Source organism: Athene noctua, chromosome 12 (assembly GCF_965140245.1).
Source record: "Athene noctua chromosome 12, bAthNoc1.hap1.1, whole genome shotgun sequence".
Taxonomy (NCBI): domain Eukaryota; kingdom Metazoa; phylum Chordata; class Aves; order Strigiformes; family Strigidae; genus Athene; species Athene noctua.
In genome coordinates this window covers 11,545,912-11,573,433 of record NC_134048.1, presented here as the reverse complement: position 1 = coordinate 11,573,433, position 27,522 = coordinate 11,545,912, and the positions used below count along the sequence as shown (strand labels likewise).

At 41.6% G+C, this 27,522-nt stretch overlaps 1 protein-coding gene across 1 annotated transcript; it reads right to left on the bottom strand.

The window, feature by feature from the left end:
- Window positions 1-849: 849 nt before the first annotated feature.
- On the bottom strand, window positions 850-25,803 carry CCNJL (cyclin J like). Its single transcript, XM_074916217.1, has 5 exons — window positions 25,714-25,803; window positions 14,666-14,876; window positions 3,262-3,561; window positions 2,306-2,465; window positions 850-1,297 (listed from the first exon to the last, which is right to left on the bottom strand). The coding sequence occupies exons 1-5, from the start codon at window positions 25,774-25,776 to the stop codon at window positions 850-852; spliced, it is 1,182 nt and encodes a 393-aa protein (XP_074772318.1). The 5' UTR covers window positions 25,777-25,803.
- Between the last annotated feature and the right edge of the window lie 1,719 nt (window positions 25,804-27,522).

Sequence of the window (27,522 nt, the reverse complement as noted above, 5' to 3'; positions counted from 1 at the left end):
TTTCAGTTCTTCCAAGAGGATTTCTTCAAGTAACATTAAATCCCTGATAAAGCTCATGAACAGTCTTACTAACTATAATCTCCAGTCTCAAAAGCAGCAGCACATTAAAGATCGAAGAGATGATTTAAGGTTTTGGTTTTATTTCTAAAATATTTGAAGGCAGAGTGATGTTCCACTCAGCAGCACCACATTTAGCTTCCAAGAGAATTTTAAGTCAAAAATAATTTGATAGTCTTCTGGTCTGTTCTTCATTTTTTTCCTTTTATTCTAAAGTCTTACTCCTGAACTATCACTTCTGCTCAAAGAAAATTAAGTGTTCTACACAGATTTCTGCATAAAAGTTCATATTTAACTGATACCAATTTCAGTATATTTTAATAGAAGGTTCCAGTAGTATAAGCCGACACTGTTCATTCAAGCCACACATCACTGGGAGAGAAGGAGAGCACTCCGTGTTTTCCAACATCATCCCCTAGGTACACTGCTGCTTTGTCAGAAATTCAAACACTCCAGCCAGTAACTCTTCAACACAAGCTTTCAGCCAACTCTGACAAGTCACTAAGTGAAGACTGGAAGGAAATAATCTCCACAGGGTTTCTACGCAGATTCCTGAAACTGACACTGACTGAGGTATATTAATTAATTTCTATTTCTCTCTCATTAAGAGCCAAGGGTAAAACCCTTGGCAGAAAGGCACCGAGGTTCCAGTGATCAGTAGATCCAGATCAACATCCTCTGAATGACTCATAAGAATTCTGTTCCTTCATGGTTTCATTCAGATAGACATCTTGTATCACTCACAGGGTATCTTCTTCAGCTCTTCACATCACCCTTTTCTCCCATGAGTATTTACCCGTCAAAACACCCAGCTGCATACGAGTGATGACCACTGAAGTAACTACTGCCATAAGCCACGGAAATGCAGTGTCTGGGCTCTGTTCCCAATGCCACCTGCACGGCAACGGGCGTTTGGATGGGCAGCGTGTGGGCAGGCGGCCGAAGGCTGCCCTGAATTGCTGCGTAGGAGCGCAGCGGGCTGCCGGCGCGCCCAGCGAGCACACTGCTGGGCCTGGGGGCCTGCAAGGAGTCACGGTAAGCAGAGCACAAATCTTGCACTGGCGACTGGAACTGGGAAAGCACAGCTGAATGCTGGGCTAAAGGGTGATAACTGGATTGCTGGAAGAGAACTTGAGTAGTGGCTTGATGGCTCAGATTCCCCACTGCTTCCTGTTCTTGATATTGGATTGTTACTTGCTTTTTTATGTTACTGGCTTCTTTAATGTCATTCTCATAATATCTGAAAAAAAAAAAAAAAATTAAGTAAGATTTATCAAAGAGAATTTCACAGAGCACGCATATATCCCAAAGTCTTCACCAGTCAGGGTACATAATCAGATTTTTGGCCCTAGCTGTATATGGTAATCCTCAGCTGCTTTCACAATTAATTTTGAATTATCCTGCTGCAATCTTCACACACTAACAACAGGTTTATGGATCCTTTTGCATCACAAGTATGTTTTTACTGATGGACTGGTTATCTTAGAACCCTAAGTCCACAACACAAATCTATTTTGAAATAGTCTGTGTAAGTATTTCCAGAGTATTGAAGTGCACAGCTATAAAGGAATAAGGCAAATTCCTGATAGGTATTAGAAAGAAACATTTTCACGCTTTTGATTATCATGAGAATGATGATGCACTGGAACAAGTTGCCCAGAGAGATTAGGAAGTCTCCATCCTTGGAAATAGTAAAAACTTGACTAGACTTGACTTAGCTTCCGTTGGCCCTGCTTTAAGTAGGAATTTGAAAGCTCCACCATCACTCCCAAACCATTTTATTAAACTTCTTTTATTTTCTATTAAGACTGTATGTGCTCACATAACAGACCAGTATTGATGCATCACAGTCACGTCCTTTACCAGAAAAAAAAAATAAACAGTTCTGAAATGTCTCCCTACTGTATTCTCAAAGCTAGAGATACACTGGTGTCTCATTGCAGCAAGTATATGGCAGGTACAATGAGAAAACAAAGGGAAGAAACTTTTGTCAACCATCTGAAAATGTTTTCATCCAATCAGACAGACAATCAGTACAAGAAAACATAATGAACGCTAAATTGTGCACTCCATTCTGCACTGCAAATATTGTTGACAGTATTTAGTAAAGGGACCTGCATTCTTCCCCTTTTATTCCTCTCCCCAAACTGAAGATGTAATATTGTACTATCTTAATTCTAGACAAACAACTAAAAAAAAAGTATCAACATCTTCCTAAGAGCACAAACAGGTTTCTTTCTCATCTTACATAAGCATCATTTCAATGCATTGGGCAAGATGTTCCCAGGAATAACACGTTAGCAATTCAAGCTGTGTTGTCCAGGCAGGAGAAATCTGCATACAGATACGTGAGGCACATACACAAGCTGCAGCAATCAGAGATGGACGAAAATGGAGGAAAGTGTGATCTACAAAAGAAAAACATGAGCAAGAATTATATTCTTAATAATCACCGCAGTGAGCTTACTACATGGCAAAACAGGACCAAATTAAATGCACAAATTTGTTCTACGCAGAATATTAACTCATAACAAGAAAAAGCCTCTCAAAACTGGATGAAGCTTACCTGAAGATCTCTGTACTACTTGTTTATAACTACTATCAAAGCTTCACTGTATTTTCTTTCATTTCAGAAAAAGCCATGAATTGGACTATGCTGAAATCTGTAGACTGGTCTCAACTTAAAGTTAGGTATTGAAAATTACACACCTATTTACATTAGTGTTCAACCCAGCTTATGAGGATGCTTTCACTGCCTCTCACACAGGCAGATATTGCAAGCAGTGCTGCAAACCAAATCATTAAAAGCCCCATCACTCTAAATATGTCATGTCTTGCAGCACAGGACTCGCAAAAAAATTCATTAAAAAAGATTCCTATACTGAACTGCATAGTATCAGGTCTGTAATTGACAGTACTTACTGTGGCAGATCAAAAATTAGGTCCCATTTCTGCCAGTCTCACCAATTAGTGTTCTATGCTGAAGAAAAAATTTGATCTCATCTAGACATTTATGAAGAGACAAGAGGCTTATGCACAAGGAAAGGACACCGTACCATTTGCCATCTGAAACAGATGCAAAGAAACCATTCTGCACAGAAATTCTGGCAATTCATAGTATGACAAGTTTTAAAGCACTTATCTCTTTCAGTTTTGCATTTTGCCAAATGTAAGATCATTCTAGCATAAAACTAAGCCTCTTACCTTGCACTGAGAAATCAAGGAAATAATATGCATATTTCTCCAGGAAATCTTTGATTTTGGTCAGTGAGGTGATTGGCCAGCCATTGTGAAGGTCATTCTCGCCAATGGACACATGGAGGTAGTAGTCAATGTAGTGTGCAGGTGTTGGTAGATAGAGGTTCCAGTTGAAATTTTCCAGAAGCAGCATTTCCATTCTAAGCAAGTCTTTCTTGTTCAATACCACATTCACACTGCACATGTATGCCAGGTTATTTAATTGCTCCAACTTTGGAACTTTATCTTCTTTTTCTTCAAATTTACCTGCCAGAAGAGATGGTTTTCAGATAAGATTTATCATTATGACTGAGTGCCCAAAAGCCAAAGAACACTCCCCAAACCAGAAAGTCTAATGATAAAAAGTGCTTTTTAAAGAAGGATGGGACAACAGATGTACAACAGTGCAAGTAGAAAAGAAGACAACAGACTGGTCAACATATTCCTATATCCTTTTCATGGTTTGGGGTTTTTCGGTGGGTTTTTGTTTGGTTTGTTTGGTTTTTTTATTGTTTGTGTAGTATTGATGCCAAAGCCAAGATTATAAACTCATTAGGATTACAGATAGTTTTTCTGACAATAAGTGGAAGTGGTTTGCTGAAGGGCATTCAATCAAGTGCCAGGCAAGCAGTATGGGAAAAATATGGCAAAGGAAGATCTAATACTGAGGAATCTGGAAGCTAAATGCATATGCTACAAAAAGGAAGACATTAAAAACCCTTGGGCAACACCACCTTTGCCCTTGCTGCTTCAGTATTTCTTTTCGTTCCTTCCGGTCTTGGAGAACCTTATTAGCTAAGTCACTGAAAGGCTGAGAAGTACACTGTCACCAAATGATTAACATAAATAATTCCTATGGGGCTAGGAGAGAGCATACATTTTCAGAGCCAAGATAGCTGAGCAAAGCTGCACCTTTTTCTAAATTTTATTTACAAGCCTACTAGAACAGCAGTAGTCTCTAGAATGACTCAATTTTCACCAGTAGCTACAAAGTGCTGTCACTTTGTACAGAAAAACAGGATCTTACCCTTCTTTCATAAAAAGCATCCAATACCAGATTTGATTCCCAGGATCAGTAATAAAGCAGCATTACTTTGCTGCAAACTTAAAGGAACTTAGTCTTCTTAAATTCACACTGTTCGTTTAAAATGACCTGTCTACCAGCCACTCCTTGTTCAAGACCTAGCAACAAACAATCATGAGTAATAAGTTTCCAATACAGCTTAAAGAACATCTCTGCTGCAAAATCCAGACCCATAGCTACTTGGAAGTATTGTAGTTATTTTTCCTCTTTGTTCTTGAGGGCATATTTTCCACAATTGATTCTTGCTTCTGTTGTCCTTCCATTGCCTCTGTAAGAATCCTCCTTTACCAACACAGACCAATTGACAGGATATTAGCAGAGCATTCTCAAATCTAAAAACAATTAAAACAAGTAATGTACTAGAAAATTATTTTAAAAGGAAGATCTTGCTATCCACTTAGGACAGCAGTTCCATCCAAAGTGTCTCCAGTGTATTAAAAGCCTGACAATTTTCTGTACTGTTAGCAGCTTAAGTGTCTTTTTAACACATTTAAAAATGGATTTTCCATCTTTGAGCCTGTTCAGGTATCACAGATATGAAATGCATTAAAATGTAATATAGAAGCCACCCTACCATGAAAGAGCGTAACGTTAACAATCTAAAACAAAATTCATCCATCATTTGAAATAGAACAGAAAAGGATTGTGGGCACACTGTCAGTAAAAAAGCCTGTAAAATTCAGGAGTCTGTATACACAGTCATGAATCTCCTTGTCACCTGAATTTAGAACTGTTAAAGAAAAATCAAATTTGAGAGAAAAGCTAGCCTTTTGGTTTTTTCCCAAGGTGATGTCACAGCCTGATAAGGAATTTAAGGAGTATGCTAGCAGAAGTTGGAGAAACCACTGCATGCCCAAGATACTAAGGATGAGACCTGTCATTCTGGCTTCCTCAAGTTTAGTTCCTTCCTTCTTCACACCCAACCTTGGAAACTTCAAGAGGTTAGACTATAGTCTGGAGAGCAGACTAGCTGCACAGAGTGTTGGGAAGGTATCATACCAGAGGGCAAAGCTATTTGACTGGATCAAGATAATTTTTCTTTTAAAGTTAAAATTGACAGCAGCTAAATTTAGTGATTTAGATTACTAGTTATTTATTCTTTTTCCCCTACTGCTTTTCAACACACTAATTCCTAGCTTTAATGTTAGATAACAGCAGCCACTGCAGCAGATTGGAGACACTGAGTATAAATGTAGCTAGTTAATTTGAAAAAAGGCTCCAAAACTGAGCTGGGAATGGAGGGAGAGAAATCAACTCAGAAGTTTTGCTTCAAATGAACTAAAATTTGAATAAGCTACTTTCCAAAGCAATATACAAGCACCTTGACCACATTTTCTTTCCCAATTCCACCTTGACCTAAACCCTTTGCTTCCAAGTTTATCAAGCACTTCCCACCTATTTTTAAATTGAAACTTGCAAAAGAGCAAAAGTTAATTAATTCCATCAGACCAAAGAAATCAGAGGCAAGCTGGGAAAGAACAAGTTTAAGATGTTTTTAAAATGCACTGTGTCCTTTTCCAGTTCCCTAATTTAAAGATATTGGTATATATTATTTTTGTTCCTCCAGTTACACCAGAAACTGAGATTCTATGCAAAGCACATTTATGCTGAAAGAACCAGGGCTTCCAACACAATTGCTGCAAGAATATTAAAGACTCAGACAAGACAGTTGTAAGTCTAGTATTAATCAAACAAATAATACTGATTGATTTAATCAACATCACTCTTTGGGAAGAAAACCAAAGCTGTTTCAGCTACATTATCACCTGGAGCCTGTAGTTAGAAGTTCATGAGAACTGTGTATGAGTCATTCACATGCTCTTGAAATGCCACTGTAGACACTTCAGATTAAAAGTTCGCTGTTGTGTTCTGAGCTGCAGTTACTGATAAAACCATTTAGTTGTCACCACTGCCCTCAAAAATAGTTTTGTTTTGAGGTAACAGAATCTCAGCCTTTAAAGCAATGCTTAATTTAAGATACGGATGATGCAAATTTTTATACAAGGAAGCCTACTGAGGTCAAAAGGATAAATAAAATAAGATGAACATAATGTAGTTTTACATTTGTTACCAACATTTCATGTAAACTCTAAAGAGATGAGGGCATCCTGGGACATTTCTGAGAGTGTGTGCTATTACTGCAATTAACGATGCAAAGATTTTCCAAGTTACTTGATACTCTGAATTCTACAATCAGATGCTCCCCTGGAAAAAAATGAGTGCTTTTTATGCTACACATTCACTTCTGTTTTGATGAATGAAAGCCAGAGTAAGTCCTGTTGTCAAGGGAAACGGGTTTAAGTTAAAGTATACATTTCATTAGTACATTCATCACATTATCAAAACAGCCTACCAACCCATGCCAGCTTTTCATTTGGAAAAACTAAAGGTCTCAGAAGCATCACTACTATCAAATGTACCCTGAAGAACCGATTCAGACACTGTAGGAGGCACGAGTCACTATGCACACCTAGCCAGGCAGCATGCTGGGGCTTGGGCAGGTGATGTGATCTTCCTGGGGTTTTGCATGGGTAGCAAAACAAAAACAGGACATACAGGCAATTTGTTTTATTACATTTTCAGAGTCTTTGAGAAGACCAAGGAACAAAAAGGACTGCCAATTTAAGGAGTCATTAAAGTGTAAGTACTTTTTGTCCTACAAACAATTAAAATCAGTCCAAAAGAAGGATAAACCTATCAAGCCCATCTAGCCCAGCATAAAGAAAAGACCTACAGCTGCTTACAAAGCTGAAGGGCTACTTTTTTTTATTCTTACATTGTTCCAGAAGGTGGTACAACAGACTTCTGAGATTCACTCTGATGTCACTCCCAGATACAAACACAGCTTCGAACTGTCCTCTAAGCAAGGCAAGAAAGAGGCTATTTTAGAGGTAGCCTGCTTAATTGTTTTTTCTGCAGTGTCTTTCATCTGTCTGTACAATACCTAGCAAACATGCAAACCACTTAGCTCAAGGCACCCAAGTTTTTAATGCCTTACTATAGTAAAATTTAATTACTGAAGAAAATATTCCATGTGTTACAGCAACAGGGAAATAATTAAAAATATAAATTTAAGACTACAGACTAAATTTTGCACTAATCTATATCCTGGACTGCAACCCACTATTATATTTCACCGAAAACAGCTCAACTGTCTTAGAACAGTTACCTGCTTGTGAAAGTGGGACAATAAATGGAGAATGGATCACAAAGCACAGTCCAATAGAAAAGCTGCCTGAAGTCTCACAACAGCTCCACATAGTCAGTGGGGAATTAGGTGATAAAGGAACTGATTTGTGGAAAAAAGACTCTACAACATAGAGTTATACAGCAGGTATGTTTACTCCAGCCGGGGTGCAAGGAGATTTCTCCACAAAGCTTGCACACCCACCACACATTTTACCAAAACTTATAGAGTGTGGATATCCATACTGGGCTACATAACACAAACATACATATGCATGAGTAGGGCTGGGTTAGTTAGAAAGCATGGTGTCAGCAGTTTATGTTCTCTTTGCACCTGCGCATTGCCTCCTGGTGGTCGTCTTTGGGGGTCTTTGGGAGGAAGGCTCGTAGTCTTTCTCACCCTGTTTCTTCCACGGAGCATGCGCAGATTCTCTTGGCCAATTTCTTGAATAACAAAAGTGGTTTTCAGCTGATTTATTTTTCTATCTTATCTAAGGGAATCAATAGAACTTCTACCATGCATCTATGACTATCTCTACTCATTAGCAAAATTCCAACGAGTTAGTGTCAGCCACCTGTTTCTCAAGGACAGAGCATAATATTTTGCTGAACATTGTAGCCCCTGGTAGATTTTCACAGTAAACTGTTTTATTTTGATGAATACTGTAGTCCTTGGTAAAATTTCACAGAACAGTCTGAGCAAGCAGGATTCTTAACAATATTAAAAACACTCTAAGTAAGTAAATAAGTAGCTAAACAGTTTTCTATAAGTAAATAAATCTCAAAACAAGTAATCATTTCTCTGTATCAGATCACCCATGCTTTAAATTCGGCCCATTTAGTACAGACATCTTTTCTTGTTCTAATTTCTTTCATTGTCCTGAGTTAACTCAACTGCTGAGAATCCACTGGCAAATTAAGGAGCTGGGCAAAATAAAGCCAGGAAAACTACAAGAAGCACCCAAGTACTCTGAAGCAATGCATCACTGGATGTGCTGAACAGTAAGCTAGCTTTGCTTAAAACAAATTTAAAAACTGTTATCATGTCTCCATAGCAGCAGAACCCTCCTGAGGAAGAGAGTCCATAAGAACTAGAATTGCTGGAACATTCAATGCCACTGAATGGTTGAGAGATGTTGGTTTTATCAGGTCCTGAAGCACCTGCAACAGAAGAGGGTTAGCTCTTCAGGGAAGAGAGGAACAGCTTTTAAGACCCAGCTAGGATTTTACAGCAACAAGCAAAACCTGCACTGCTTTAACTATACTGATACACCTAGTACAGCCCCAGTATATCATTTACAAAACTCACAGAAGACAGTTGCAGCAATTTAAGACTTACTGCCCAGGTGCTTGCTCTCTCCCCAGAGTTTACTGCTCTTGCAGCTGGACCATTTGAATGGGTTGTATCAGCACATCTCAGGTACTTCGGGGCAACTGGTTTGCACAGCTTTCCGCAGGCAATTTGAGCCAAATATCTAACACTGAAGCAGATGGAGTATCTTTACACAATCCTTTTTTCTAACAAAGCACTTAGGGATAGAGTACCTTAAAGTATCAGAAATCATTTTCTGTAATAAACTGCCCGATGAAGATGCAGTTTAGAACATTACAACCTGCTGCTGCTCAACAGTGCTGCTCTACAAGGGGCTGCCTCCTCAGCTGCCAGGTGAGGCAAACTGAAAGTTCCTTAATTCCCTTCAAGCAAAGTGTTAGTTAAACTAGATCAATCCACTTACTGAGAGCATCAGCCAGCTGATTTTGTCTGGAGAAAAATCAGAGCTTACTCAAACAACTGGGGTGCTCTGGGGGAAAAGGAAAGCAGTAATATTTTCAGTCACTTACCTCTTTGCCAAGTGAACACAGCCCACCTATAGCCTGGTGCAGAGGGAGCAATCCTGGCTTCTGTGCAGCTGAACTGGTAACTATCCTGCTCGAGATCCTGCTGGCTTGCCTGAAGACCACCGGTCCCAGCTGCCCAGCATTACCTCTCACCAAAAGCCAGCATCTTCCCAACTTAACAGCAGTCAACCTAAGCAATCACTAACTTCAAGCACAGGACACATGGATTGTCTTCAGCAATTAAAGCCACTGGACTTCACTGATGATCTTTCAGCAGCAGGAACTTATAACCTCTTGTATTACCACAGCTGGACCTCAAAAGGAGGTCCTCTGTCCTCTAACAGTTGTACCTAGCCAAAACACCCATATGGACCAGGTCTTTCTGTATTACAGACATGTATTTATTTTATGATTCTGATTTAGATCATAAAGTTCCCCTTAATGCAAGGGAGACAGACTATTCTAAATACATTCTGAAAGTAACTGTGACATCAATTTTTCCAGCAACTTTTCCTTCCCTCCCCCAGTAGCTTTCAGTTCACCTCTAGATTACTGTGAACAATTTTTACCATTCTTTTACAGAACTGATTCAGAGGAAATAACCACTGATGACATTAGTAAACGTCAAAGCTTTTATAGCTGTTCTGAGGAGTTAAACTATCCCCAGTTGTCACACATACATTGCAAAGCAACATACATCTTCTGGCTAGCGGATAACTGGAGGATTAGAGGGACACACCCAGACACTTTCAGCTGCAGCAAGTCCAGGATGAACACTACTTGGCTGCTAATGCAATTTATGGAACAGTATTATCTACTCACTCCATCTCTTTCACAGTTATTAACTAAGTGGGAAGCACTATCATCATCCAGTAGGGAAACAAATGAGCCAGTCAAATGCATTTGAGAACACAGCAAATTAGCTCCAGCTAAGTGAAGGACATCCGGCACAACACCATGTTCTCCAGCAAGAGAGCATGGCTGTTGGATGCTATCAAAAATAGGCCATGGCAATGTTTGTAGTTAAAGGAAAAGGAGAGAGAGGTTTTTATGATACTTTAGATCCAAGAGAGAAGCAACAAACTTCAAAGCTAAACTCAAGTTTTTAACAATTTATCTTAGCTTAAAAATTCTCCTCAACTTGCATTTAGCTTAGAAGTTTGTTTCTTCCATTTCAAAAGTTGTGGGTTTAAAAGCTTCTCTATTATGCCCCTCCCATCCCCGAAAACGCCCACACTTACAGTAATTAGTGGGAATAAGTAATCTTGCCTCTAACTACACCTCACTTTCCTTGTGGTCTGCACACTACCCTTAATCTCTTTTCTAAGCAAGCAATCAGGAAGAAAACAGCGTTTTTTCAAAATACATTTTAAACAATTACTAAAAGACAGTCTGCATTAAACATTCATCTGATACGATGTAAACACCACAACTAGTTTAAAAGAGACGGTTTTTGCTCCCTACATGAGAGGTATATACATTTTTAAAAGTACAAGTGTCTTGCAACACAGCCTGAAGAGCACTTTTGCCGCAATCCTCTGCTGCAAAACCATGCAACTTCAAACTGTTACTGAACAGTTTGCAGGAAGTTCCAGTTACTACATTTGCAGTAACAGTCGAGAGACAAGTTTTATTATTCTTTGCCACAATGAGAACTTTTAAAGTGACTTCAGGTTGATACTTCTGACTTATTCAGAGTCTTTTACTCAAAACATTAAAAAAATATATATTGTACAAGTTTTCTTCCATTTCATATAATTTTGAAAGTAACAAGCTAAACACAGGAATTCCCACTTACTGTAAAGTGGCTTTTCCTGACTTGACTTGCATCACTTTGAACTACATGTACCAAAAAAATATCCTTACTGCACATTAGGACGGCACAGACAGTAAACAGAGCTTACTATGCTCCCCAAACTCTCCAAACTGAGCCCTAGCATTTTAAACCTTATCTATACAATTTAATTAGACATTCTGTGCAAAGCTGCTTTGGTTCAGCATTCAATCTTTTGTTTCCACATCTTAGTAGGAAAGCTGCCTTTACAGTAATAGGCCTTTTTCCCTTCCTGTCAAGGATGATTTAATTCCAGATCAGGATGTACAGTCCTGTAATCTTAATTTTAGAAGGATTCTCACCCTCATTAGCTCACTAGACTTAGGCCTGCTCTTAAGCAAATTGCTTTTTTGTTAAGCAGGCAGAAGTTGCAAGACATTTCCCACTAGAGCTATCATAGGGCAGTTTGTGAACTTCCTTTTGCTTCACAGTTGCAAAGAGGTGGCCTAAAGTTGCATTTTACTTCAGTCATTTACATAAAGAAAAATCTTGAAAGCCTTTTCACTTTTTAAGTACTAGAAGCTACAGAAGTCAACAGTCCAGCTCTCCCAATCTCATACAGCCTCTGCCCAAGATCTTACCAGTATACCAACTCTGACAGTTCATGGAGTGGTTTGAGTTGGAAGTTGGAAGGGAGCTTAAAGATCTAGTCCCACCCCCCTGCCATGGGCAGGGACACCTCCCACCAGCCCAGGTTGCTCACAGCCCCGTCCAACCTGGCCTTGAACCCTGCCAGGGAGGGGGCAGCCACAGCTTCTCTGGGCAGCCTGTGCCAGGGCCTCACCACCCTCACAGGGAAGAATTTCTTCTTTATACTTAACCTAAATCTACCCTCTTTCAGATAAAACAGTTACCTCTCATCCTATCTCTACCTGCCCCGATCAAGAGTCCTTTCCCAGCTTTCCTGCAGCGCATTTAAGTACCGGGAGGCTACTCTAAGGTCTCCCCGGAGCCTTCTCTGCTCCAGGCTGAACAATGCCAACTCCCCCTCAGCCTGTCCTCACAGGGGGGTGCTCCAGCCCCCGATCATCCTCGTGGCCTCCTCTGGCCCCACTCGAGCAGGTCCGTGTGCTTCTGCTGTTGGTGCCCCCAGAGCTGGACACAGCACTGCAGGGGGGTCTCACAAAAGCAGAGCAGAGAGGGACAATCCCCTCCCTCAACCTTCTGGCCACACTTCTCTTGATGCAGCTGGCAAACCATATTCATACGAAGTTTGATGGTACCATTTTCATCCTATCTGCATAGCACTGAACTATAGCTATAACTTCTTCCTCTAAATCCAAATGAGAAGTTATTAGAAGAATTATTGAAGCATCAATTATGCTGGGGAAAAATGGAGGAGGAGTGTAATTGAATGTGTCAGATTTATCTAAAGAAAATTATGTTCTCTTTTCCTGAAGGTAAAATTCATCCATGCAATTGGCAAAATAATAAAAAACCTAAACCCAAAAAACTAGCAATGCTGCAAGGCATCTTGCAGTTATGAAGCTACCCAAGAAAAGAAAAAGGGATGGTCTGAAAGCTGAAGGAGTATACCTCTGAGCAGGCATCAATCTCCAGGCTACCTGAACCTGGTATTTCAGTCCAATGTGTTCAAAACTAAGGGTAGAGTTTCCTAACAATTTACAAATCAGCCCTAGCCCCTCTCCCCTCCATTGCACCAGGTGGAAACTTGTCTGAGCCCTCAGAAAAATACCTCTCTGGTAAATAAAGAAAACACTTCCCCAGATAGAATAGTTTTCTGCCAACCTACTGCTCTGAAGGATCTTGCCAAAAGTTCAGGTTGGCAGAACTAGAATATCTGAGTCCCTTGGGCTCCTGTAAGACTGCACCTACAGCAACCAGCTACGTTTTTCTTTGTTCCAATTTTAATATCAGCCTTTTTTGCAACATGGACCAGTAACTGCTCCACACAATTCACCATCTTCTCTGAAGTCATATAGACAGCAGTGCTTAAATACATTAAGTGTATGGGGGGGTTTATTATTATCTTACCAAATTATTTATTATTATTTTAATGCAGATTAAGCTCTCCAGAACACAATCAGCAAGGAAAAGCAGTAACAATCCCATTGGGGTAATGGTATTGGGATAAATGTAGAGCATCACCTTCTTTCCTCAATAGCTTCTGTCTTGCCAGTGTTTTTTACCTTAACTGACATGACTACTTGCACTTTTCAGCTATTAATGCTAGAGTTTGCATAACTTTTGTTGTCCACAGTAGTGCGCTGCTCTGCATACAGCAAGATAATTCTTCTGTAACCTAGACACAGAGTTCTTAAGTCTGCAGGGGTAGACTGCAATTTCTTGAGGCACCAGTCTCACTTTCCTCCACTTGCACAGCACTGGCTGCAGAGAAGATCTGGAGAAAGCACTAATGACAAATGTTCAAGCTCATGTGCTAAATGGATGCCAATATGGGAACTTTAATACTACACAGCAATGCCTAGCTATTTGATAGGAGCCCAGAACAAGCAATATGCATTCCAGCATCAGCACATCCACTAAGTGCCTCAAGAAGCCAATATTCCTTTGTCCCCGGTATAAGAAAGCTCTGATTTACAAGGAACTGATTATGCCCAGTGATCACAACAGGGGCACAGGTTGTCCAAGGATGGATCTCCAGGAGAGGCTGCATGTTGTAACAGGAACCCTTTTTTGCAGGACGAGGCCAGAGTCAAGACACACACCAATATGGTTAACAGTCATGCTCCTAAGTTTATTAGAAAAACAAGTCCTTATACATTCTAAAAATAACAACAAATCCGTATGTTGCTCTTGCGCATACTCATTTCAAAAAAACACTTCCTCTCAGCACTTTCGACAAATACTACTAACCGCGCGCAGCCGGTAGATAAGTTTCTGCTTTGTTATTTTAAAGAATCCCTTCTTATCTGTTTCTTACCTAACAAGCACAAATTCTTTTGCTTTTAGCCGTCATTAATCTAGACACTGCTAATCTTCTAACCCAAGCACGTCATTAATTTAGATGTCATTAATCTTCTAACCCGAATGCTGATGATACTTTTACATTGTCAGTGTATGCAGAAAGTTCATGATCTGGCATACGCACCCACAGCATGTTACACAGGTGTCTTTCCCTACTACTCACTCTTCCCTGGAACTAACATCTCCCAGTCTTGCCACTTCCCCCGCCCCCATCAACCCCAATCTTCATTGTTCCCTTCCACTGACCCAGTTTCAGCTCCCAAAATTTCTTCTCTAGATTAACACCAGCACGTAGACGTGTAGTGCAAGCTGTACAGTTGAGCAGCATTTACGGACTGCTTTATGCCTTGACTTGGACTTCATTACACCTTACCTTTAGTAGGTAGAAACTGTTAACACAGAGAAAACAGCACATGATATATAAGGAAAACAACCATCTGCTCAGAAAAAAAGGCCTTGATAGACAGCAGCCAACTTACTTGCTAGGAGAAGACAGGCAAATGAAATGATGTGCAGTTGCTTGACAGTGATATCATAGCGATCCATAAAGAGGTCCAGTAAATATATAGCAAGATGCCGGGCCACAGGGCAGAGATTGCAATGGTTGCTGAGAACAGTCAAAAGATCAATGAAGTATCGGCGCATCCCAATCTGTGGTGAATGAGCCTTGTACATAGGCAGCTTGAGTTCCTATGGAGAAAAAAAAAAAAAAGGGGGAGGAAAGATTGGTACTGAAACAAATGCCATTTCAGTGTCTGGCATCCCAAACCAACACCCACCACCTGCTATCGCAAAGGTTTAGCACAATGACTCGGAAATCAGGGCTGCATTACTGCATGTTTTAACAGTCACTTACCTTGCAAGTTCTGCCATCCACACACTTTCCTTTCAAGCATCAAACACTGTAAACTACAGTTTAATCCAGGAACAACTCACTGTTGCTTTCTACAGAACACCAGACTTCCTGGCCATGAAAATTGTTCCTGAAGGACTCCTTTTTAAATTTGTTCACCCAAACTGGACTGCTAAGTAAGGTTTTAACAGAATTTTATAAGCAAGAAGGGCAAGATAAGTTTCTCTGTATTGCCCTTTCCTCAGTTGCCCAAGATACTACATCCTGTGCCAAAAAAATGCATGGGTCTTTAGCATAAATAACATCTATCTAAGATTAAAATAAAAAAATCACATGGTGCATGGCTGTAGCAAGCAACAATAGACATTAACAAAAAAAAGAACACGGGAGAGTGATAAGACTTTTTACACTTTTCCAATTATTTTCCATCACATTCCAGTATTTTCTGTAGTAACCTATTTCAGCATTATAAAAGCTAGTTATGGAACTGACAGACTGTATTTCACATGTAATATACAAATTTTAAAGGGAGAATTATATAAGTTTTTGGTCTACCTATGCTAGATCTTCACCTGCAAGGGTTTTTACACACAAGTTTGTAGCCACTATGCAAAAACCAGGTTAAAGGAAGGAGTGAAGATCCTTGGGAATACCCGCAACAAGCTAACGTCACTTAAAAGCTGACACTTTATCACTTTAGAGACTGTCATACACTAATGCAGTTACCATGGTCAGACCTGAATTAAAATGAGCCAACTACATGTTGATAGGCATGGATTAGAAAAGCACTGTTTCAGCAAGGTAACTCTCTCAGTAATTCGTTGAGGTAATACGTCATTTTTTCTATTACATATATTTTAAAATAAATTAGAAGTAGTACAGTGCTGCAAGATAGATGTGTTTCATAGTGCGATACAAAGCAATACATAGCAGTTAATTCTACTAAATAAATGGGGAATTTTTTTTTTTTTTAAAAAGTGTTCAGAAGAAAGATCTGCACTGGCTTCCCCATTTACAGAAGAGGCACCACCTTGCACAGCCGGTGCGGTGGCTGCCCACGCTCCTTTCATCCCCTGGAAGGAGACATTCCACGATGAGGTTCAACTTATCAGGAAAAAATAGCTACACAATCAGGCTCAGAGGGGAGCACATAACTGGAAACCAGGGAGGCTCCAGAACGAGAAGCAGCTTACAAAGACAGCAAGCCGAGCACTGTTACGGATGATTGCTTCCCAGGCCTTTTTAAAGAAAGTCAGTGAAAAAACACATTCCGGACTGAACAGACACATGCTGTGGACAGGCAAACAGCCCTTTGAAACCTGGGACAGCCTTCACTGGGGGATTATAAAGAAATCGCCCACCAGTAACAATTTATAAAGCAGAGAGACAATGGAACATGTTCCCCCCCCATTGTTTTATACCCAGAAAACCCCCATAAATTTGATTTTTCGATTGCCTTACATACAGAGATTTCAATCCATCAGTACAACTGACATACAGAGGTGCAGAGCAGGAATTCATAGCATACCCACAACACGAATGTTCTGGCAGAAATGGTTTCAAGCTCAGTGCTTACATCAGTTAAAATAACTACATTTTAGAAAGATATGTCTATATGAAGCTCAAGCTATCATAAGCTCAGGTAGCAAGTTTACCTCTGAAATATTTTGTTCTTCTAGATGACTGGTAGGATCTTCAGGTTTTATTTTTTGAAATGTCCTTCCTATGTCTCGGCAGAGTATACACTATATACTGAGGTCAGCATACATATTTAATGTGAAATTTGCTTTTTAGATCATAACAACAAATGCAAGAAATAAACAATAACTCCAGCTATACATCTAGTCAAAAAATTTGACATGTCTAAATGTTACAGTTCAGTGGGCGAGCATTAGAGGCTCAGAATGAAAGCAGAGATCCAGAGATTTGCATGCAAACCTCAGATGCTCAGAAGCCAGAACAACTCATACTCAGCCCACTGTGCTAGAAAATTCAAAGACCGGTCAAAGCACTGAATTTAAGCCAAGAGCATTATTCTTCTACTGGTTTAACACAGACATTCACTCCCCTGTAAGACATCGGCTTTATATATGTGTATATATATATTTTTTAATTATTTTTTGAAAATCGATTACTAATAAAGGGCATAAGCGAAAGGCATTCTCATCTTATTCGCCAAAAAACCCCACGTGGGCTTTCGTATAACAAGACTTGACAGCACAGACAAGGTTCAACTTCAGGATTAATGTTAGGAGGAACAGAGCTGTGGTTTCTTGCAAGATCAAGTTCCTAGGTATTAATTGATCCAGGGTAATTATCCGTGTGTAGGCAAGAGCCTTGCCCTACACCACATAGCATGAAGCAGCTAATAAGTAGTTCAACAGGACTGCTTTTACACTGACAAATCAGCCTTAAATGATGAGATTTTCTTTTAAAGGAAAGGGAGTGGTACATAGTGTAACAATGCAAGAGCTAAATAGCAGGCTTACAGTTATCAACAGGGCTGCGGGTATGCACCCCTTTCCATCAACCCCCCACAGGGTTCTTAGCATAAGTTCATCAAGAAAAAAAAATTACTCCTCTGAATTCAAAAAATGCCTTTGCTGCTTTGGTGATAGTGATGCAGGATCAGCAAATACAATTCTATAGAAAAAAACGAACTTTGGGGGATCAAGAATAAAAGAAATCGTTTCCATTGCTTTATTTTTTTTCCTCTTATCTCCAGTAAAGCAACAGAGAAGAAACGGGGAGTCCTGATGTCTGCTGGAATTACCCTTTCATATGCTGCTTCTGTTTATCTTTGACCTGTTCATCTGTACCTACTTCAACAACTTTGCTCCGGGCTACTGAGCAATTGCCACATTGAAATGCTAAAAGCAGCAGCACAGAAGAGGCTCACAGGTGTCTTAGAAAATACTTAACAAGCTTTGCTCAACATATTGATTAGTGTCTCTCCACAAAAAGCCTCCAGAAAGTCAGAGCGCAGCATTTAAATGGATCAGCACTTAATCTCAAAACTTGCAAAGTAAGGCTGGGACTGAGTGTCAGCGTTAAGGGTGAAGACAATTTTTAAGCTGCCACCTACTACCAGCTTCAAGACCTGACCTTCCAAAAGAAGAGAACCTCTGTAAACCTTTTTAAGTGGTGTTAAAGACGACAAATCTTCCTCAGCAATCACATCTGAAAGGCTCCAGACGTGAGCCATTCCCTCACTGCAGACACAGCTCGTCACCGGTAACCAGAGCACTTCAGCTGGCACCATTCATTACCTGAGCTCAGGAGACAAGATTTCGTCTGGTTTGGATGGTTTTGTAACTGGGCTGAGCAAATGCATTTCAGAATCCATCCCTAAAGGAGCCACCAGGCAATAAGATTTACGTCAAAGCTGAGCAGCCACACGAAAGTTCGGCTTTCACTGGCCACTGGAACTAAATCAGCCAAACCGGGATTGAAGAGGAAGAAAATGTAACAGGCTCGCTTCCTCCAGCTGCCTTAAAGCAGCAGCTGGTATGGGTCAGTCTGCCCAGGCCAGCACTTACCTTCATCAGAGTACCACACCAGATGGTTTGGTGTTCAACATGGCAAGAAATTCCACGCATACATTTTTTTTTCCTGTCCAATTTCTTTTCAGTAAAACTGTTCTCCCACTGATACAAAGCCAGTAATGAACTGACAAGCAGTCAGGAAAAAAAAAGTTATCAGTAGAAAAGTTAGCAAGTGATGTGACATTATGGTAATAAGTCACACTAATAATGATCTGTTCTCGGAATAAAAATGGAATTCATCAAGGTATTTTAGAACAACTCACAGGCTTTTTGACAAGGAAATGAAACGCTGTAACAAATACGCCTCGGGTTCTGAAATTCAGGGAGATGTTAACTGAATCTGGTTTTCTACCATGTCAGAGAACTTGGACTTCAGTCAGGATCTGTTCTGTGCCACAGGTCAAACATGCTGCATCCCCCGTCCCCCTGCAGCAGCTCGGTGTCTCCTCCTGCCCGCCCGCCGCCGCACCCCCTGTGCAGGGCCAGAGCCAGGGAACCCCCCTTCCCTTCGCCGGAGCAAAATGAGGCACCTAAGCCAGAGCTACTCAGGATCAGTAAAGCCTAGAAACGTCTAGGAACAGCTGATGCAATACTCCCCTACAGAAACACCGGCTTCATTCACTATGAACTTCATACTTACCTCATTATCATTCTTCTTTAATCTTATTATCTACTTCTGTTTCTGGATATGTAAACAGAATCCAGTGTGCGGCCCCTGCTACCACAGCTCACAGATGTTCAACACTGACCTTAACCCAAAATCTGAAAAAAAGGTTCCAAGTGATGAACAAAGATACCCAGTGAAGTATAACTTAAATTTCAACACGTTCTCCGTGATTCTCACTAATCCAGGGGGAAATTATATAAACGCAAAGACACATCTTGTGTGGTGTCAATATAAGGCACTCAAATTTAAAAAAAGTGAGAAGCCTACCAAGTATTTAAGTCAGAAAACTAGTAAAAACCACGGTGACTTCGGCAATAATTTAGCTCTCTGTATGTTGCATGTTCCAGAAAAATAGCACGTACGTGACCTCCACTGGATTCTTAAGAATGCCTATAGTAAGAATAACAGATACTACAAAGTTGTTGGCATTAGAACAGGAAAAGAAATGCCTGTGGATGAAAAATAAAGGGAAAGCTTATCTAGCAGGCTATTAACAGTTGTTCTTTGAAAGAGACAAACTCCTTCCTGTTTTGTGTTCTAACCAAAGAGTTTTCCAGCTGTGGAAGAAAGATGACAAATTGATCTCTTAGATACAATTACTGCACCACACATGAGAAAACACTAAAAGCTAACTGCTCTGTAACACATGATTTATGAAGGCAAGATGATCACATACAAAGAAAAATTTAGACTATACTTTTTTTATAGGAGCTTGAAAATTCAGAGCACTCCGCATGCTTCTTAGCAGTAGACTATGTAGCATGTTACCAATTTAAAGCTGCTACTAACATCTTGCTATTCTCTCCCACTCTCCAGAAACTGTCCTTCTGCCTTCCAGTAACAAAATCACTCACAAAACTCGCTGGGAAGTGTTTCTATGCTTAGGCAGCTGACTGCAGTTTAATTAATGGCTCAAAAAGGTTACGAGTTAGTGTTTGTGAACAGTCTCACAGCAAAGCACAGCTGATGGAGATTAGTAAAAGCTAAATGCAAACTGGCCATGCAAACTCAAAGGGGAGGGCAAAGATAACTGGCAGGGCAGTGCTCTGGGTACGGCCAGCAGCATGTATCTTCTCACAGAGGAGAAATCCGTGGTGGAACTCTGAAACAGCCATGCTCGTTTTGCCTGCAAGCACAAGCCACACAACACAGAGAGACCAGTGATTATACCTGTTCGAAGACAGAGCAATAAGGGACAGCCTAGGATTCTCTGCATCATCTCTTACTCCTCTTTTCAGCCCTGCCATAACCATATCTCTCAGAAGTTAAAATATTTCCAATTATTTAGGCAACCTTCAGCTGTTTTAGACAAGACAATCAGATTTTAGGAGAACTGCCAGTCTTGCACAGCGTCTGGATTCAGTATGTAGGAGTAAGAGATGAACCTGACAGAATCACGTTTCAAAAAGTATGTCTGACAGTTCTTCTCATTATTTCCAGTGAAATTTTAAAATCCAGGGATTTTCTAATAGGAAGGATATGTGGGCAATATATCCTTTATTTTTCCCCTCATTCAACAGTGACCAATCAGGTAGACTGAGGCAGAGCTTAAGCATACTCTACACTGCCTAGATCAGTGCTGCCAGCAGCTACCCTTACCGATTTACAATACATTCCACTGATGCGTGAACGAGACACTATAAATTACAATTTTCTTCTGTGTTACCACTGTTCCTGCACACCCCAACGGAGCAGCATTTTTAAGTCCAACTCCCACAAAGAATGAGAACTCCAGCCACGTAAAACAGAACCTCAAGTTCCAACCTACTCAATGACTTTGGCTTACACAGTGTTGTTACACTTACTCTTTTTCAAAGACCCTTCAAAAGTTTTCCCCCCTTTACCTAGATTAAAGGCCATCTCAGAGTACTGTGCTCTTGATGCATCTTCCCTACTACCCACTTCTGTCTTTCAAAATATCTACAGATAAACACAAACTCCATTTGTCGAGATTGAGATCTGAGCTTGGAGTAGACACTTAATTTTCAGGCATACTACTGAGATGTCACACAAAAAAAACTGTGGTGGACCACGACAATATTTCAACTCTACGTAAAAGTTCTTTTGGGCTTGAATCCACTCCTCCCTTCAACATTCTCACAACAGTCCCAGGCATTTTGAATTCGTGGGAAAGATGAACTAGTATTGTGTTTGAAAATTCATTACTTTACATGTTCCACTGTGCTATTTTATCAAGCATTTCATTAAATTCTTCTTACACACTTCAAAGCATTCAGAACTTCAGTGGCTAATCTGAGAAGGATCAGAGAAAGGAGTGTGAAAATTGAAGTTCCAATTTTAAGGAAAAAAAGAAGAGTGATCATGAATAACCATGTACTTTATTAGGACACCTGTTCCTTTCAGCTTCATACACATGCTGCCATCTAGAACAGAAGAAAACTGCAGCCAGCAAGCAGTAATGCTGTTGTTGCTGATTTCCAAAAGCTAGGATTTTTTGTGTGTGTTTTCTGTTAAGTGAACAGATTATGCTTTTGTTGTTGGGCTGCCAGTCTTGAATAAAAAACTGCCTTTAACATACCCCAATGCTTGTTACACCTACTTTATTTCACAGCTGATTCAAACTGGAAAGGTCCATCAGAATGAAAGGTCAATGTTTTATCCTCTCTGTTAAACAAAATGGAAAAGAGCACAAAACCTTTCACATGTCTACAGGTATCCAGGACCCCCGAAGTTCTCATCCAGATTTTGTTTTAAAAACAAAACCCAGCAGCAGCACCTACACAACACCCTAATGCCTTCCCTCTGTTGAGAGTGCAGCTGTCTAGTCTGCACCAGTCTGCATTTCAGGCTGGACCAGGCTGATCTGAACATATCAAACTTACCATTTAATTAATGAAGCACTGAAGGAATGACCAGTTCTTTAAAATAACAAGGACAAGAGTGGACTTACAGGCTAAAAGCTAAAACAGTACCTGTTACCTCAAGACTTTCATGCTACCAACAGGTCAAGTAAACCAGGTGCTTTGGCACAACTACAGAAAACATGGGGACATACACTGGGTGCAGGGGACATGATTTTTTTATTGAAGTTTTTACCGAACAAAGTTAGTAACAGGGTCCTGCACTACTTCTAACAGGATGATTTGAAACTTCAAGAAATGCATGATGACAGTACTCAAGACCAGTGAAGAAAAGGGCCCCTCATAACAAACCCTGTATGGATTACACTCCTGCTTCAGAGAGTGCAGTCCAAACTGACACCATGGGCAAAGCTGAGGGAAATGCTGCACGTCAAAACAGAATGAAACACATGGTGGTGGTAAACAGCATTTCCTCATTAAGATCTTTAAATCAAGAGGAGGTGGGAGACAGGTGTAGAGGAGCTTTCACCTAGAAGAAATCACTCGGACATTTTTACCACTTAAGAGCAAAGCACTGTTTACTTTCAGCAGAAAGAGGATGAGCTCTCCTCACCTGGCTGAAAGTAACTGCAGACAGTAATTTGGACAGCCTTTAAAAAAATCAAGTTACAATTATTAACCTTTTAAATTTACAAGTCCTGTAAAATTTGGCCCTGCTCTGAGAAGCTATGCAAAAGATAAATAAAAAGAGAAATGCAGGCAGATCTAGTAATTCTCATTAATTGCAGGAAATGAACATATCCTGGAAGGAAACAACCCAACATAAGCACAAAAATGGGGAAGCGCAAACAGACATCACTTATTTCTGGGACACTCAGACCGCCTTCTGAGGCAAAGTATTTCCTCAACTTTAAACAAACAAACAAAAAAAACACCCCAACACTGACTTGTTATTCAGCTTGCCACATTTGTAGAGTATTCAGGGCTACTGAAGCAGACAGAAGAGCTCTGAGCAGATGTTGCAGTAGTTCCACATGCATTCTGAGAGGTCTCTGGTTTTTGAGATGGAAGGCTCAAAACTGAGCTGCTGGGCACAACCAGTACCCTTCCATCAGCAGTAACGCAGGGGCATCGCAGAAGGAGCTGAAGTACCAGAAAATATCAATGCATACACACAGCACTTTTCTCATTCGGTGTGTGTTAGACTCTTTTAGTACAAACACACACAGCATGCTCCAACTTTTATTTTCCTTCTTGGGTCAGTCTCAGATTTAATGTTCTGGCCTAATCCAAGGGAATACTTCCACCTTTCATTTAAAGTCTAAGGATGTGCGTAGCACTTTTGGAATTTAAGTGTTTTGCTCCACTAGGTCAGCACGCTCAATAACTAACACAATACAGTCCTGCTAAGCTGAACACTACATCCCAATAATCACAGCACAGATATTTTACTAGTCAGACAATTCAGGGGCTATTAATTTCCTCCGCATTGAGCTGGAGCCTTTGGGAAGTCACAAAGCCTCACAGCATCTTTCAGCTCTCTCTGAATTAGAAGCCAGGTATACCACACGCATTCAGTATCTGCTGTCATGCAGAACATATCCATCAGATACAGCACTCAACATCTGTCACAAAGGACACCAACTTTCAATGAGGTTAAGATGAACTCCCAAATCCAACTGGGGGGATGGGAAGGGGATGGCGTAACAATTTTTCCAGTTGTTAACGTAAGACCTGGGTTGTTTTAGAGTAGGCATACATCTCCTGTATTTGTGTGTCTAAATTATTTTGGGAAAGTGTTTCTAAAGATCCTTCAGTTGTTTCAGGAAAAGAGTTATGTTATTTAAAAATGTACATGTTATTCCTCACCTTAAAGCCAGACTCTGTGTTCTTCAAAAGAAGTGGGATAGTGTGCAATATGCACTTGAACCTCCTGGACAAGCATCTTTAAGTAACTTTCCTGTCAGATTCACATGCTAAAACCAAGACCTGTTTATTCTCACCCAAGACCTGAGACACATGCTTTCCCAGACCTGAACTCTTCAGCAAGTATCTTAAATCAGAGAGGTCATTTTGGCTTGAGGGGACCATTGCCCAGACTTCCTGGATATCAGTATTAACAGGCCAATACACCAATAATGCACTAACACACCAACACTCTACTGGGGATGCCACCCTTGAAGCTTATTTTGTTCTATGTAGTGGCCATAGGCATCCCTAAAACTGGTCCATGCTCATAAAACTGACTTCAGTACCTCAAAACTACTTATCTTCCCAAACTTTGCTGACGAATCCTTTTGAGAAGTTCCACAACACTCTAGGGTAAATTCTGATGCTTCAGACATCAAAAATGTAAGCCTTAGCAATATACTTGAGTTGTTTATGCTGAACATTTTTTGGAAAAAAAAAAAAAAAAATCACTCTGAATTCTCATGTAGAACTTCACTCAAAAAAGTGAATCCTTACAAGGTGGGCAGAATAAGGATTAAAATTGTCCAAGCAGGAGTTGTAGACCTTCCTCAGAGCAGAAGCAGCAGAGCAGCCCAGAGACCCTTCTCCCTCTTCGCAGGTTCTCTGAATTCAAACAACTCTTGTCATTTCGGGTGGCCTAGGTTAGTAGCCATCCCCACAGAAGAAGTTTTAGCAATCTAGTCATCGGAAGCATCCAGAAAGCAGGCCGAAGAATTAAATCGTGGATTAAAAAGTAGTGAGTAAACAAATTTTAAAAAAATAAAAATCAAGGTTTTCTCCCACCTTTGAACACCCTGTCAACGGGATTCTCTCAGCTATTCCTGCCTCGGCTGTAGGGCCGGGAACACCTGTCTGGGCTGGAGAACGCGAGAACAAACCAGCCCCTTGCAGAAACTTGATAACAATTAACTCACCTGACATAATTCATAGCGAAATGCCTGTAAAAACAAAACAAAACAAAACAAAAAACGACGGGAACAGAATGTCCAAAGCATTAACTTTGGGAGCCATAACTTTAGTGACTTAAAAGCTCTGACAAGTGCAGGTAGCCAGCGTTTGCTGAGGACACGCTCTCATGTTACCCAGCGAGCTGCATCTAGAGCTTCTCCGAAGCTGGGAAACGTGAAAAGTAACCGAACAGCCTTAGCTCTACCTGCTCTCCTACGAGCACACCAGCTAATCAAACAGCTATTCGCTTATTGCAGGACATTTTACTAGTCTTCCAACCCACGTGTAAGCGATACACCAGCTTCTAGACAGACCATTACAAGCTGCGTCTGTACATCCGCAGTCTGCCAGGGAACAGCATCCTACCTTTTACTCGAACTTCAGCATTTATCTATTGTGAAAGCAGCACATTTTCTCAAAATCCTACAATACGCTTGTTTTTTTTTGTTTTTGCAGGTTAACATCAGCATCCTCTCAGCATTTAATACAGCGAGTCATCAACGCCCCGGCTGAGTTAAAGCTACCGAGAAGTCGCGGGCAGATATTTGTAGGTAGTATTCACGGGTTTGGTTCTGACTAAGTCTCGGTCAGAAAGCAGAGTACAGGGCAGAGCTCTGTGCAAACCCGAATCTCCCGACGCCCAGCCCTGCGCCGGGGGCCGGGGAGCGCGGGGGGGGGGGGGGGGGGAGGGAGGAGGGAAAGGAACAAAGTGGGACCCAACCTTCGTCCTCAGGGTCTGATGGATGTCTGCTGCCAGCTCCCCCTTCCACCACTGCTCCTCCATCCTTTCTCTTCCCACCCAGACAAAGGTCTGGAGGAGACGGGCCGGCACTGCGGGGAGGGAGAACAAACCGGACAAGTCGCCCGACGCCCCGCGGCCGTTTCCGCCGGCCGCCCCCCCCGCGGCCCCCGCCCGGCCCCGCGCTCCCGCCCGCCGGCCCCGCCGCCCTGCCCTGCCCTCACCTCTCCGCCGGCCGCCCTGGCCGCTGCGCGGCCCCTCCGCGGGCTCCCGCCGCCCCTCGGAGCCGGGGGGGAAGGGGGGGCGGCGGGGGGCACCGCTCGGCGCTTTGTGCCAGGGGCAGCGCTGCCCGCGGGGCGGCCCCGGCTGAGCCCGCAGACCGCCGGGCAAGGGCGGGCGGGTGGATGCCGCTGCCCGCTCCGCCGGTGCGGCTCTTGAGTTAATTGGCGCTAATTGAGAGCTGTCTGCCCCGGGCAGGGGCTGTTCCTTCCCCTCCGCGCCCCTGCGCTCCGCCGGCTGTGGCGCCTGCAGCCCCCTGCCCCGCGGGATGCCACGGGAAGGGGGACGGGCAAAAAATGGACTTTTCCCTTGTTTTGTGATTCCCAGTGCCAGACGCCTTATTTTAAGCTGCCATAAAGCCGTAGATAGAAGCGCTTGGGGATGTGCGAGCGTGAGCTTTGGCAGGAGCACAGCTCCCTTTCGGGCCACATGTCAAGGTTTCCCTCTCGCAGTGCCGGAGGGCAGCGCTGCCCTGGGCAGCCTGAGCGGGGGCTGCGCGGAGCCTGCGCGGCCCCTCTTCCCGCCGCTCGCGTCTTCGGACGGGCCCCATCCCTCCTGCACAGCACCAGCTACAGCGGGACCCTGCCGCGGTGCCCCAGGAGCGGGGGATGCCTGGTTGGCCATCAGAGCCAAGGCTGGGTGTCAGACACTGGGAGCCCAAGGACCCGCATCCTTCCCAAGTTTTATTCCCGAGGAGCCCAGGAAACTGTCAGGCACCACACAGCTTTATTCCCCGGCCTCTGAGGGACATGTTTATACTTCCAGTGGATATTTCAGCAGACTGAAGTCTTTCAACAAGTCCTATCGCTCCACCTCGTCAATTCCAGGAGCTAAAAAAATCACCACGCAACATGTTTTATACCTAAATCTCAGCGTTGATCCATTAAAGATCAGGACTTTTCATGAGAAAGTTTACCAGGCCTAGCAACAGCTTTCCCGTGTAAAGAACAATTTCATTTTTAGAATTGTATTTTTAAAAATACATTTTTTTTCGAAAGAATTGCCGGTCGTTCTTCACTCAAATTACCAGCAGAGCCTCACAAAACTTTTGTCCCTGTGTTGAGGAGAACAACAGAGGAGTTGTTGAGTAGAGAAACAACAAAAATCTGCCTGCTTCAGTCAAAATAAATATTTGTGTTGATTTTAGTGTTCCTGGGAAAATATTTTTGTGATCAAAGAAAGTTGTTGACCAAATCTTCTGGGGAAAACATACCCCAGTTGTTTACAGTCTATGTCTTCTGTCTTGTCCCCTGCTATAAAAGAGAAGAAGTGGCAACAGCTATTAAGCCTACAGATAAAAGCTGCCACCAAGTGTCCATCAGAAATAATTTTCCGCTATTTTCTTTTAAGTACATCCCAGTATCTCTTAAACAAAGTACTTAAGTGCCTTAAGGCAAAGAAAAACCTACCTTATCTTTTTGCTTAAAACTGAGCATGTGCTTAACTATTTTGTTGAATAACAGCCAGAAGTTTCTTCACAAGTAGTCTTCACGGTTCATACAGTAATATACT

Coding starts and splice junctions, on each gene's coding strand:
- CCNJL (XM_074916217.1), bottom strand. CDS start 25,776: ATGGAGGAGCAGTGGTGGAAGGGGGAGCTGGCAGCAGACATCCATCAG. Junction 14,877..25,713: donor ATCAGACCCTGAGGACGAAG/GTTGGGTCCCAC, acceptor TTTTCTCCATAG/GAACTCAAGCTGCCTATGTA. Junction 2,466..3,261: donor CCTTGATTTCTCAGTGCAAG/GTAAGAGGCTTA, acceptor TTTCTTTTGTAG/ATCACACTTTCCTCCATTTT.